Source organism: Fulmarus glacialis, unplaced genomic scaffold, assembly GCF_000690835.1.
Source record: "Fulmarus glacialis isolate BGI_N327 unplaced genomic scaffold, ASM69083v1 scaffold22702, whole genome shotgun sequence".
In the NCBI taxonomy this organism is placed as follows: Eukaryota; Metazoa; Chordata; class Aves; order Procellariiformes; family Procellariidae; genus Fulmarus; species Fulmarus glacialis.
The window spans coordinates 1-14,074 of record NW_009200051.1 but is presented as its reverse complement, the minus strand read 5'-3'; the positions used below and the strand labels follow the sequence as shown (position 1 = coordinate 14,074).

The window sequence follows — 14,074 nt, the reverse complement described above, 5'->3', positions numbered from 1 at the left end:
TCATCTCGCGTGTCCCTTTAGGAACGTGTTTGTATGCGGTGAAGTCATGAGCTCACGTATTTGGAGTGTGGCCAGTCTGAGGGTTTGAGTTTCTTCCCAAGCCCAGCATCCTTGGAAAGGGCATTTAGGTCTCTCATGCGCCTGTCAGCCAAAATCCGTCAGCCAAAATGCTAGACACTCATGCTTTCATCTATCTGATTTTTGCTGTAGTCTAATTGTTGGACTTCAGTCTGTTCTCATGATTTATTTTAAAATAGATCAAATGTGCTAAACCTTTGAGGTCTAGAAGGGTTGAAGAGGCCTTTCTGGAATGTGTCCGCGCAGTGAAGGCAGCGTGTTGGGTCAGGCAGATCCTCACCCAGCCATGAAAGCGCTGAAACATTCCTGCAAAGCTGTCGTCTTCCGCTGAGGAGGTTCGGAGCTGGAAGCACAGCATAGTGCGGGCTCCGAGAGCAGCTTGTGCTCCCTCCGAGAGCAGGCTGTGTCCCTTGTGTATCGTCTAGATAGAAGACTTGGAGTATATTGCAAATAGATACTGCTTTCGGCTATTACTCTGCTATTGAAAGCAGTGTGTTCGGTAGCATAAAAATAAAGATCAGATGAGTTTTTGTATGACATAGCTATAAAAAAAAAGGTCCATCTTGAGAGATGCTTGAAGAGAGGTATTAAACTCCGTCCACAGTGTACTGTGAAGATCTTTTAGCATCAGTTTGGCCAGAGTTTCTTTACTTGCCAGAGCACTTACTGAGTACAGATGAAATGTCTTTATCATGATGTCTCTCCCTTACATATGCTGTATTAACTGTGTATTTTGCAGCTATTACTTTAAAATGCCTTAAAGCTCTTTAAAAAATGAGATGGTCGTAATTGTGTTTCTTAGCCTTTTTCAAATCGGTTTCCTGATTCCTGAACAGTGAGCCTCAGAAAATATGTGGAAATCTGACATGGCTTTTTTAAATGAAGTGTTCCCATACCCCATACTTCAGCCGAGCACCCCAGCAGTATACTGGGTGTCTTCCGTATGAACATCTCTGATGATGAGATACTTGTGGTAGTTGGCGCTAATCTGTTACACAGAAAAGTTTCTGTGCTGGAGCTTGTTAATCTAGAGGCTAGTAATTTTAAGGGGAAATTTCACATTTTAGCTAGTGAAAAAATAATTCTTGGACTCTAATGAGGCATTTTCCATACCTGAAATAAAGTAGGATTTGATCATTCAAGGTATTGCAATGTGCACAGACAAGTTTAGAGTCTGTTGCATAGGCACTGGCACTCATGTTAAGAGAGGGAAGTATGCGTATAATCTTAACCCTCTTGACAAGTGTCCTATCCCTTTTATTTTTGCAATACCTCTGAGTTAAATGTGAACCATCCTTCAGTAGGAAAACCCTGGCTTTGGGCCCTGTAAGTCACATGAACCCCTCTTAACTTTTCAAATTTGAACACCAGTAGAAAACAGCAGGAAAAAAAATCATTTTCTAAATTGTAGATAACGGGACAAGGAGTGAAAAGAAGATGAATGGAGGAAGTGTAATTTCAAAAATAAATCTGGGTAGGTTGTTTGTTTTTGTTCTTGTTTTGTTTTTTTTTTTTAAATAACCCAATTCCAGCAGTTGCCTAACATGCCAGTTTCTGAAAGTGCAGATGATTCTTGGGTGCGAACTGCAAAAGCTCGTGTCGAGCAGGAAAATGAAGGGGGGCCCAGGAACAAGCCGGTAGTCCTGCAGTCAGGGCAGGGAGGATTGGAGCCAACCCTTTTGCTAATCACGTTATGCTTAAACTCTTAACTATACGGATTTGCAGGGTTTCCTTATGTTTCCTGTAGATTGAGGTCATTTTCAAGTTACTAAAATACAATTGTTTCTTGTTAAAGAACAGGATTTAAGCTGCCTGGCAACAGCTGTTTTATGAAGGGCGTTTATGTGGGAGGAGGTAAAAAGACATAATCATGATATTTTCAGAAATTCTTAAGTCCCTTTTTGTGTAATAAACCCACTGGAGAATTTTGTAATATATTAACAAACTGAATATATTTCAAGTAATTTATGCTGCCTTTGGGACTTATGCTGCCATAAGTTGTGATTTAATTTGTTGTTTAGTTGTGATTTCTTGGTTGTTGGCAAGTTGTTTTTTTTTAAGTTGGGTGGGAACAAACGGCAATATTAATTATCTGGGCTCCTTTTTCATTAGCCAGTCTTCACATGGCTTTTCTCTTGTTTGCAGCTTGTCGTTCTTGGGAAACCAGTTCTCTTGTGTGTCCTGTCTTGGTTGCACAGCTATTGTGGCACCTTTCTGGGCTGAGCCATGTCATCTGGTGGTTGTCTTCGTCTCACTACCGGTTGACCACATGTGTTTCATTGTTGGAAATTGTCATGCTATGTCTGACTCCTTAGTTTAAAGCAATATTGCATTGGGAATGTAAATGAAAATTCTCTTCAGACTTTTCAATTAAAAGCAAAACCCCAAGACTATTTTTAAAGGCTAGCTTGTGCCTACAGATTTGGTATATTTAGCTTGTAAAGCACCAAACATCTTGGGAAAAAAAAACAGAAGCGGGATTTTTGTCTTATTTTCAGAACTTGTAATTAAATTCTTCATTCTAGATAAATGTTGTTCATTCATTTTATGTGTATATGTGTGTATAAATTAAATTCAGAAGGAGTCAGAGGGGAACTGAAATGAAAACAAGGAATTACCTCTGTGTTGAATTCCTTAGAAATTTCTCAGTTACTGTTATCAAGGGTCAGATGATAAGAGCTATACGGTAAGCTTTTCCATGCTCTTATGATGAGAAGACAGTCAATGGAAAAACCCCAGCGGCCACAATAGCTGTGCCCGTACCTTAGTTACCATCAGAGCTGTCGCTCATAATGAACAAAGAATGAGAAACTGGCGGGAAGCGTGGTGGGAGAGGATGGGATGGATGGTGCCCAACTCGCCACTCCTGACCCTTGCGCTGTGGCCTAGCTCTCTGTGTACGTTTACCTTTTGGAAGTAATACAAACACCTGCCTGATTTTTAAAGGGTATTGAAGCATGAGTTGCTTGTAAATTTGGACTTGAAATTCCAAAAATGAAGTACTACGTACAAATGCAAAGTATTCCTAGTATATTTTGAAAGTGCTAAAATAACATTACGGAGCTATCATTGCAGTCAGTTTAGAACTCCCTCAACGAGAAACGAAACTGTATCTCTCAGAATTGTCGTAACTCAGTTTTTTGGGCAGCCCTCTTTCTCAGGACTGCTCCCAGTCCGTTCACCAGTAGCAAACTGAAAAATAAGCCTGCAGGTTAATGATTCGTGTGTCCTCCTTATAAATAATATGATGGTCTTTGCTAGTTAAGCTGAATCATTCATGAGAGAGGAGGAAAAAGTAAGTCAAAGATATCCATGTGACCTCACACGTAAAGATCAGACAGGACCATCATGTTCTCTGAGGCATCGGCCACGTTTAATTTCTGTGTCATTTTTATGCCTGTTACTGTTCCGAATGTAGATGGAAATGCCTAAGAGCTTATGGTATTAGAAGGGAACTGTTCGGTTTACACAAAAGTTTGGGGAATAACTTAACCTATTCTAATTCTGTCCTTGATTTCTTGCATCACTTGACAGTTGTCATTTAACCGCTCTGTGTGTTTTTCCCCAGGATAGAAACAGGATTAACATACCGTACCCGGTAGAAAGGATTTCCTTAATTCCCAGTGAGAGGGCCTTACATTGTAATGCGTGCTTCTGTAATGACTGAGGTAGCCGCACTAGTTTTCAGTAAAAAGTCTATGATGTTCATTGCTCGATTGTTACCGGTATAATTTTGCCGTCCTCTTCTCATTAAAGCTACTGTACTATGTATATCATTTCTAGATGTGAAAGACTCGAAGAGCAGCTAAATGACCTGACTGAGCTCCACCAGAATGAGATCCTCAATTTAAAACAGGAGCTGGCCAGCATGGAGGAGAAAATTGCCTATCAGTCTTATGAGCGAGCCCGGGACATCCAGGTGGGTGACAGAAAGAAGGACACTCAAGTCCTGTCTTCCACCTGCTCTTTCTGTAACTCATTCACTTTTGAAATACTTCTGTGATTCAATATTTGGTTTTAATCCTTGTAGCTTTATTGCTAAGCTGCATATTGACAAGTTCTGAAAGGGCCTTTATTCCATCTCTGACCCTCAGGTATCTCTCCAAGTAACGTCTTTAGTAAAGCAGGGCTGTCCCCGTGCACCAGCAGGCGGCTTCATTGCAGGGGGAGCCTGCCACTTGGTCCGGAGCAGTTTTTGAATAAGTTGTAGCAAAGTGGAAGCCTGCATCCACTTTTTGTGCAGGGTTTTGTAGGGTATCAGAAACTAATGAGTCATGACCGGAACACTTTTTTTACAGTAACGTTCCCAGTAAACTGACCCTAGGGTGTGTTTCTGTGTCACTAAATTTAGAGCAATGATCACATATGTCTAAGGAAAAATGGCTTTGTATATCCATTGCATTGAGTCAGGAAACAATTCTTTCTGTTGGTTTTGCCCCAATAAGGAGGTGTTTTTAAAAGAGAAGTTTCTTTCAGTATGTAAAAAACCAAAGCTATGGAAACAGATTATGGAGTTGGAGGGCCTTCCACAGAGCAAAAGACCTGCAAAATGATCTAAGCAGCCGCTAAGCTGTATAAAGAAAGGCCTATTCAGAAACAGATCTATCGTCCATTTTAAATACTTGTGCTAGTTTTAGCAGGCATCTCAGTTTTGATCGCTGATGTGAGATATTTGTAGCGTAAGCAGAGAATTGCAGGTCAAAGTTCTCCCTCTTTCCTACGCCCGAGGAGTTTCAGCCAGATGATCTCCTCTGGAGACAGAGCAGGCTGTGCTTTTGGCACACTTTTAGATCCAGCTGCAAGTGCAGTTGAGTCTATGTCCTTTGAGGTTGCTTGCTGTTAGAGGAGGCTGATCGGTTTTGCCCCGTACTTTTAGGGACCATAACTGAAGAGAAGCCTTCATGTGTCATTGACCTCCACAGACGTGATGCAATGACAGAGAAACGTAACAGGTGACAATGACCTTTAAGTTAAGGTTAAAATAAATCAGTGTCTGTGAACAGGGATGCCATGGCCTCCAACAGCGTAAACGGGAGGCTCTGTCTTGGGGGAATGTTACAATATTCAGGTTTTTTTTTCTCCTCTCTGATTTAACATGGCAGGAAGAAGTAAGGTTGAAAACTTAAATTGAAATGGGGATTTCTTGAGCTTTTTTTAATCTTCATTTTATGATTCAGCGTTTTTAGTGTAAACTTGCAAATTGGGACAGAATATTCCTCAGCATTGCTGGGGAAAAGGTAAGTTTTCTTGCATGAAAAACTGGTTAAGAGCATGGGCTGATGTTGCAGAAGAACAGTGACAGAGCTCAGTCTGTAGGCAAGGAGTCCTGGTTCCTATTTCAGTGATCAGTCTGAGAGAGGCTGCTGCTTGCTACAGACTAGATGTTACCCGAAGTTGGCCTTTAGGTCTGAGGAAAGCAACTCTGAGGGAGGATTAATGGAAAAATTGTAACTTTGTATCTCCAAGAGCAGAAATGTCTCATTGCATTGTCTTAAAAACCCCCCTCCTTATCCCTGGCCCACCCGCTGCATGTCACCAGTGTTGTACTGTGGGTTGGGTTGGTCCACTTGAGGTTCAGCATGGTGGAAAGGTCTGAAAACAATTACCCCCAAGTCAACGGTACTTTAGAGATGTTGTTTTGTGCAGGATAGTCTTCTCCTTCCATGTACTTTTGCCTCTTTCTAGAGGCAGTTTCATAAATCTCATGCTGCTTATCCGTCTCCTAGACATCTCCTTTCTCCAACCCTTGCAGTGTCACCTGGAGCTATGCCAAATGCCACAGCTTGTCGCAGTCTGGAGGAGGAGATCTTCCTCCTGTGACGCCAGCTGTGCAGTCCCAGCCCTGGTGCTCCTCAAACCTTTCCCTGAGCTCATTCAGCTCACTAAGGAAGCAGAATGTGGCCAAGCCTTGTTGGTTAGTTATTTTTGTTGACTTAGTTTTCTGCCAGGTCGACCAGAGGATTGAATGGGCTTACAGAGAGTCGGATAAACACAAGCCACTGCCAGGAATGAATTGGGTGGACGGGGAGGAGAAAAAAAAAAAGCCACTGCAAGGAAAGTGATGGAAATGGGGGGCTCTGGGAATGCGCATCCCAGAAGAGGAAGAGGAGAGGAGTGCTGGCTGGATACAGCACCTTCGTCCCCTCTTGAAACCAAAGCTGAAATGAGCAGCTCACTGGGTAGCTGCTCACTGGGTAGCTGCCCCCCCCCTTCCTGGAAAAAGGCTGGCTGATTGCTGAAAGCTGTCAGCATCCTCCTCCCTCCACCACGTGCAGGGACAGGCAGCTGGCAGTGCAAAGTGGCAGCTGAAGTGTGTGTTTTAACAAAGCCTGACTTCCCCCCAGCCTGTCATCTCTGCTGAGCCTCTCTGGTGTAAATGAGATGACGTGGTGTGTTACAGACGGTAGTACCTAGTTAACAAGGGGCTCCTCACCCTCAATCACATGAAATGGCACAGTTTCCTCTACTCCCGCTGCAGGGTATGAAATTAGTGGTGACTCATGTCCTGCAGGAGGTGCGTAAGGCATGAGGAGGGTGGCCCTGGTCTGGCGTAGTCGGTAAGGTAAGAGCCGTGGGCTGTCCACTGCTAGGGTGGACTTGTGGGGTGCTGGCAACCCAGCGGTGTGTTCTTGCCAACAGGAGGCACTGGAAGCATGTCAGACCCGCATCTTCAAGATGGAGCTGCAGCAGCAGCAGCAGCAAGTGGTGCAGCTGGAGGGGCTGGAGAACGCCACGGCCAGGAACCTGCTGGGGAAGTTCATCAACATCCTCCTGGCTGTCATGGCTGTCCTCCTCGTCTTCGTCTCCACTGTGGCCAACTGCGTCGTGCCCCTCATGAAGACTCGCAATAGGACGTTCAGCACTTTATTTATAGTGGTTTTCATTGCCTTTTTGTGGAAGCACTGGGACGCCATCACCGGCTACTTGGAACGGTTCTTGTCTCCCCCCAGATGATGGCGGCAGGAACTGGCTGCGTCGCCCTCCTCCCGGCGCTCTCAGTGAGCAAGTGTGGCAAAGATTAGTCAGCAACTACTCCGCTGAAGTTTTAAAGTGTCCGAGTGAATTTGTTTACATTTAGAATAACGTTTTTTCTCTGCAAGATGCATTGCAATAGTATTTTTTAGATTTTATTCAAGAACTCTTTTTGGCGAGAATCCTGGATAATTTTTATGTAGCATGGTTCTCTTTGGATGCAAATCTTAAGATTCTTTAAAGTGTACAAAAGAAATAAATAAACTACAGAAATTTGGAGCATACCAATGGGCAATTTAAATTGTGGCTTGAACTACTGTACTAAACCTGTCAGGAAGAAGAGAATGTGGTTAGCTTAAGATGAGCAAAGCTAAATCTAGTGCACAGCCTTGAATGATGGTACCACAGCAAACCTGTAACACTAAACTTTTACTGTGAAGTCTGCTCACATTCCATGTCCAAATGTATGCGTTCAGAGTGGTTTCTTTCCTTAACAAGAGAAAAACAACAACGTGTGGATCTCTTTTCCAACTCGGCGTCTGGGTTCATCATTTGTGCTAACCTGACTTACAATAACTTTCTATAAGGCTGCATAACTTTGCAAAGCATATGAAGTGGAAGCCTCATGCCATACACAGTAACTGCACAGTCGTGCTACAGTATTTTGAAGCAGTCCTTGAAATACTTATCTTTAAGCAGAAGCCCTTGGTCGCACTTTTAAGGTTTTTTTTTATATATGTATATTCACAGATTTAAAAAAAATCCAAACAGCATACTTGAAGAGTGTAATACTCAAACTCTCAGTGCTTCCTTATTGTTTCTAATAGGATTTTTTATTATAATTATTATTATTATTATTGGGGTTTTTTTTGGAAGGGGTTGGGAGGGTCATTACGGTTTTTTTTCCTTTTAAATAAAGAAGTGATGTTTTTAAATGAAGAAATGCGTGAATAATTGTGAGCCGTCTTGTCCTGAAACAGTTTTGAGGAGGGCAGAGAGTAGTTTCTAGTGCCAGCCTGTCTGGAGCGCAGCGCTATTCATATGCCGTTTATCTGTCCTCCTGAGCATACAGATGCAGCATCATGAAAAACATCTATCTTCTCCACACTTTTTTGTCATGCAGGGCTTTTTTTTCTTTCTCCAGATGTGAAGGAGAGTATGTTTATATTTCTCATTTCCATGTCATCTCATTCCTGGCCTCAGGATAAGAATAAGAAATTAATCTTCATTCCTTCCTAGGGAAAAGACACGTTCTTTTAAGGAAAGAAATACTGAATCAACAGTCTGCTTAAAAGAATGGTTGTCTCAGAAATATATCTGATTTAATTTTTAAAACCCTAAAAAGTGAAGCCAAAGTTTTCCTCCTGTCAGGCTCTGGTAAGATCATCTGTGTGTCTGTGTAGAGATCTTCTTTGTACACTGTATCTGTGTGGTGTGCCATAGAGAGCATCCTCTTTTTCAGCTGTGGGGGCAAGTATTTGCTGTAGATACCTTTTCGAAGCTCTAAAGGAAATGTCAGCTTCAAATGTAACTCTCAAGTCCTAGCAACATGCTATTGCTGGTGACCTGTTGGTACTGGCAGGCAGGCTTCATGTCCAAGGAATCTGCGTTCACTCTATGCTGTTTTTTTAACTGGTGTCCCTTTCACTGTAACAAAGCCAAGATTCAACTTCCTTCTCCATGAAATCCAAAAAGACTCCAGGATTCTCTTTCAAAACCATTTATGGTGTTTAGTTAGGTCTTACTGTTTTCCTTCCTTCCAGGCTTAAGTTCTCTCTAGGAACCAAATGTTGCCCAAGTGACTTAAACCAGTTGAAATCATACATATATATATATATATGTGGAACATACACATCATATATATATGTATATATACAGAAGCCTAGGACTTTATGCTATGATGCAAATTCTGGGTTCTGAGAAATTCCCTCAAACTAAGTTAACAGACTTGAGGGTCTTCTGATTACCAGCGGAGGCAAGTCCTCCGCTGTCCAACCATCCTTCTTCCTTCAAAGATTCTATTTTTTTCCATAGTCACAGGAAACTCAGGTACCCCTCTCCCCAGGGATCCCAGCACACCTCTGTCACCATGTGCACTAATCTCTCCTGTCCTACTTAAAACAAATTGCCAGTTGCAACTGACTCAGGCCAAAAATAATCATGCTTTCCACAGAGTTGCAGACAGAGCAAAGATTGCATAAACGTTCCCTCCCTAAACCATGCTTCCAGCTCCAGCAAAACTCTGTTCTGTTTACCACCCTTCTCTGGCTGATTCAAATTACATGGGTAACCGTCGTCTTCCCATTACGTAGTTTTTGTCAGAAACAAAGGTGTGAATAACAGTAAGAACTGATTTGGCACATAATTGAAAAGCTTTGTTGCCTTTATTTCTAAAACCTGTCCTTTGCACCTCTGTTTTTCTCAGTTTTGATCACACTAGAATTGCTCATGATAGGTTTTTATGTGGTCAAAGCAGGAAGGATTTGAATGCCAATGGATCTGGACGCTCAGTGCCACTCGTCCATAGTATTTGAAGGAAGTGTTTGTCCCTCTTCTTTATATCCTGATTTCATTTAGTGTCTCAACTCTGTGTCATCCTCAGTAAGTACCATTTGCTAATTTGCCAGAAGGCACAAGCTTAATAGAAACTAATCACCTCAAAACTGTTTGGTGAAGGCCATGTACATATGGTTCTGGACAATGTCTGTCTGTCTGTCTCTTTCTCTCTCGACAGTTTCTTCCATTCCAGAAAGTTGTCTGCAGTAATGCCATATATGATGCTGCATCCACTTCTCATATCCTAACACAACTGCCATGTGTTTTGCCTTTTGCATTAGCAGAACGTTTTGGGGTTTTCCTCCCTCTTCAGTTTGAAGGTCTATGATGATTTCTGATAGCTTAACAATGATTATATTGTTGGAAATGTGATTCTAGCTTTAAAGCTCCCTTTCCTTGTAAGTGGTTGTGTTTGCTTTCATGATGAAGCGTTTCTGGATGACACGTAGAAGACAGTTTCTGCCATGGATGTGAGTGTGTGTGTGTGAGTACTTTTATTAGCCTTCCTTGTGGATGTAAACTTTTTATTGACCATCTCTGAGTTGCAGAATGTTTCCCAAAACATTTCATATTCAGAGTTGAAACGATTCTGAAATTGCTTAGATATGTTTAGCACATATCAACTTGGCATATAAAAAGGGAAGAATATAGTGGACTGTGTTAATTCAAAAAGCAGCAGGTCTTCACTGAAATTCTATGGTTCAAATGAAGTTCATGTTTCCCCCATCTGGTTTCTCAATGTAAAGAAGAAAGAAAATCTTGATGCAAAAAAATTTACCATTTTAAATTTTATAAAGTTCTCTTTTCTCTCAGCTTGATTAGTTTAGTTTAATGATACTGAGCATGCTCACACCAATTATTTCATTGGTTTATTCCAATCCCATGAGTTCATAGGGTCTGATCAGATTAAATGTTGAGTTCTGTACATGTTGCACTGGGACAGAAAAGCACTGTCTTTCAGCTTTGAAAATATGCATTTTTTAAATTAAAAAAGCAGCATTATAACAAAAGAAGCCAAGCTACAACGGGGTTCAAGATTGGGTAGTTTTGCCAGTTTTTAAGTGAATTCTGAATGTGGCTAAAGAGTTAAAAACCCTGTGTGTCTGTGTTGTGTATGCCAGGTGGTATAGTAGTAGGCAATTGACTTAGCTGTAAGTGTGTTTTAAAAGTGTAAAAAAAATAAACAGAAAAACTCACTTGCACGGGTTGAAAAGTACAGAAATGACACTTGTGAACGTAACACTGTAGTTTAGATCTTAAGCTGCTAATTGTTGAGAGAGATTTACATTTGTCTTGTCTGATTGCCGCAGATTTATCTGTGACACTTTTACTGTATATAAAAAACTTTAAATAAAGACCTCAGCTATTAACACTGGCCTAATTTGGATGTTTCCAAATGGATGGGGCGGGGGGAGGGGGTGGTCAGGAAGAAAAAGAGGGGTGTGTTAAGACTGTCCTGGGCCCTGATAGCGTAAAATTTGAGCAAGTTCGTAGATCCGATCATCAAACCTCATCCTATAACCACCTAACCACCTGGGCATGGTGAGAATAAATTGACTGCATTGTTTGGTCTCCACGGGCAGAGGAGGAGGAGGAGCAGCACTGCATTCTTCCTCATCCATTTCCTTCCAGTCCACCTGGAGTCTGGGACAGCCTCTCTGCAGGGCCACCGTCATTCCTGCAGATGCCTGACCTGTTTATGTGGCTCACGCATCACGGCATTTCTCTGCCCTCCCTACCTGGAGTGCTGTAAGCCTCAATTTGGAGGTGGGTACAATTAGATGACATGACTTGCCCAAGAAGTGTCTTTCCTTGAAGAACTGGGAGTTGGTCCTGTGTTTTCCACCTCTGAGCAGGTCTGTAATCTGGACTGCCCTGGTTGAGAAGGGGTGAGGCTGGCTCTTGCTTCTTTGGACTTTTTCCTCACTGGATTGCAGGATCACCTCTGCTGAGCTGCATATGCAAAGCAAGGTGCGATTCTAGCCTCACTTGTATTTCTCACAACGTGGATCTCATGATGGAGCAGCTCCGGGCCCCAGCTCAGCTTTGACAAGGAAGAATACAGCTGGTAGGACAGCATTCACTAACTGAAAGCCCACTTCCTCTTCCTCTGAGGAAAGGCGAGAGCTTATATGGTGTTGGTTGGGCCACCACTCTAAACATAAGTATTTTGTCTACCAAGTTTCACAGAAGAATTTCTGAATTCTTTAGTATTTGTACAAGCTGGAAGTGAGCAGATTCCTCACTGACATGGAGAAAATACTTATTCCTCTTGCTTTTTGGTCATGTGGTCTCGAGAACACAGAACCGAGAAGGGAATGGCAACAACTTTTTTAAGGGGAAGGGACTGAGTCATTTTCTCTGTTTTCACGAAAAGATACAAGTGCTGTAAAACCAGCAAGAGATCAAAAAGCAAAAGCAGCTGTTTGCAGTGATTTTCTCCCCATAGTCTCCCCACAACCAGAATGCAAATTCCAGCGGCTTATGGATGAAGCAAATGTATGGGGCTGCCTTTGCTAGAGCTGTCTGGCTCAAGATAGGACATGGGTGCTGGTTGTGAAGTTTAACATTTCTGCGTTCTTTTGGGGCAGTCACCTGATAGGTGCTGGTTGGACTCAGTGTGGTTGAACGTGGCTGAGGACTAACAGGGGGGGCACGATGACTGAGGGTGAAAGCAGTGGCCTTCTACTCCCACGTCAACAGTTTTAATCCCATCATTTAGAGGATTAGGAGTCATTACTCAGCTTTTTGGTTAGTCTGTGGGAAGTGGTTTGATAGCTCCACCCAGGTCCTGCGGGACAAACAGGGATGTGGCAAGGGTATGGCTATGCTGGGTTGCCACAGTGGAGGCAAAGAATTGGCTGATCTTTTTCACTGGAGCAGTCATTCTCCCAGCTCAAATCGCAACAAGTTGATGTGTTGGTAGTGGAAATTTGGGCAAATGGACAGCTTCCCTACCACAAGACATCTGTCTTCAAGTTGTTTCTTAACAAGCACTAAATCCATTTTCTCTTTTAAAAGACAGTGTTGGTTAGTGGTTTGTTGGCCTCAGTGGAGCCTCCCCCACTGACTGGAGTTCAGCAGAAACGGGAAGTGGGTTCTCTGCTGCCCAAGTTAGCACGAAATGGAACATCCCTGGGCAAACCAGCTCTGCTGAGTGGTTCACTCCTTAGCCAGATCCCCAGCCAGATCCTCTCTGAACTTAGGAATAAGAGTCACCCCATATGCATGCTCTGCCTTTTGCCAGCCTTGTGACAGCCATGGCCAAAAGGGGCAAAATAGCGAATGCTGATGCAAAATAGGGACCACTGCCTGAGGAGAAAAGCAAGAACAGGATGGGAAGCTCTGGTGTGCTTTTAGCTTCCCTCCCCGGTGCAGGTTTGCCTGTAGCTCTTCTTGTGCACAGCTGATAGTCAACTTGCTTTGCAATCAAGAGGTCCAAAGTTCAGAAATTCCTCCACTACACATGCAAAAGCCCCTAAATCCCGCAGGGGTTAGCTATCTGATATCTGCCATGACAGCCTTGAGGACATCCCTGTCTCCAATTTCATTGCTTGAAGAAAACTTTTATGCCTAACACTAGCTGTAATACATAGAGAGTGGGTGCCCTAAGAAGTGACCCACGAGCCTGTCCGGCCAGCACAGAGAAGTGCTAAGTGTGACGCCACGTTGCTCCAACTACTCACTGGGCTCCTTGTTTCCAGCTGGTTCAGGCATTGCTGCCGCACCTGCGCATCACCCCCGTGTTTCTCCAGCCCCTTAATGTGAACAGAAGCTCTGGGTCAAGACAACTCCCATTCATCCTTGGCCTTGCTGAAAATGTCACGCAAGGGGAGACTGCTGGTACAGGTGAGCGGGCTGAGCGGAAGGGAGCTCTTCAGTTTGCTCGGGGAAGGAACTGTGAAGCAGGAAGCACACCTCATCATCCTCCTCTCAGGCACACCCCGAGAGCTAAGTGGGGTATTTGGGAAATGAACGTCCTGCTTACATGGGGAGGGATCCTGAGGAGAGAACAGGGATCATACGAGGAGCAAGTCACGTTTCAGTGGTGGAGCATTCCTTGGCGGAAAACGACTTCAGGGAAATAACATCCCTGCTGCTGATCCCGCTGCACTCTCTCTCACGCATCCTGAGGCAGTTACGATGCTCGGCACGGGTATAACAGCACTCCCAGACTGCTCAGGAACTTTGGCTATGTTCCTTCCAAAAACGTGCTTGTGAAAGCTCTTTCGCTCACTTCAACTCAACTCTGCTGCTGCATTGCTCACATCTGCATTTCCCTCCCTCTTTGGAAATAGACGGTAACGTAAGTATCAGCTGGCATTCCGTCGGCCCTGCCGGTGTGCCGCCTGAGCCCCCGATGCCCTGAGGCTGAAAGGCCAGTCCGGGAGGTGGCCGGGGCCCAACACCCCAAACCTGCGGGCGGGGGCTGGCAGCTCTGGCAGCGCCGGCGGGGAGGCGAGCTCCA

General features: G+C 43.6%; 1 protein-coding gene across 1 annotated transcript in view; it reads left to right on the top strand.

Annotated features, from left to right (window-relative positions):
* Positions 1-7,156, top strand: part of LOC104073616 (transmembrane and coiled-coil domains protein 1-like) — a gene marked incomplete at its 5' end in the record, with an annotated part of 11,120 nt that extends 3,964 nt beyond the window's left edge. The window contains 3 exon segments of the mRNA XM_009573458.1: positions 3,862-3,997; positions 6,718-7,035; positions 7,037-7,156. Coding sequence (XP_009571753.1) covers positions 3,862-3,997; positions 6,718-7,035; positions 7,037-7,156 — 574 coding nt within the window.
* Between the last annotated feature and the right edge of the window lie 6,918 nt (positions 7,157-14,074).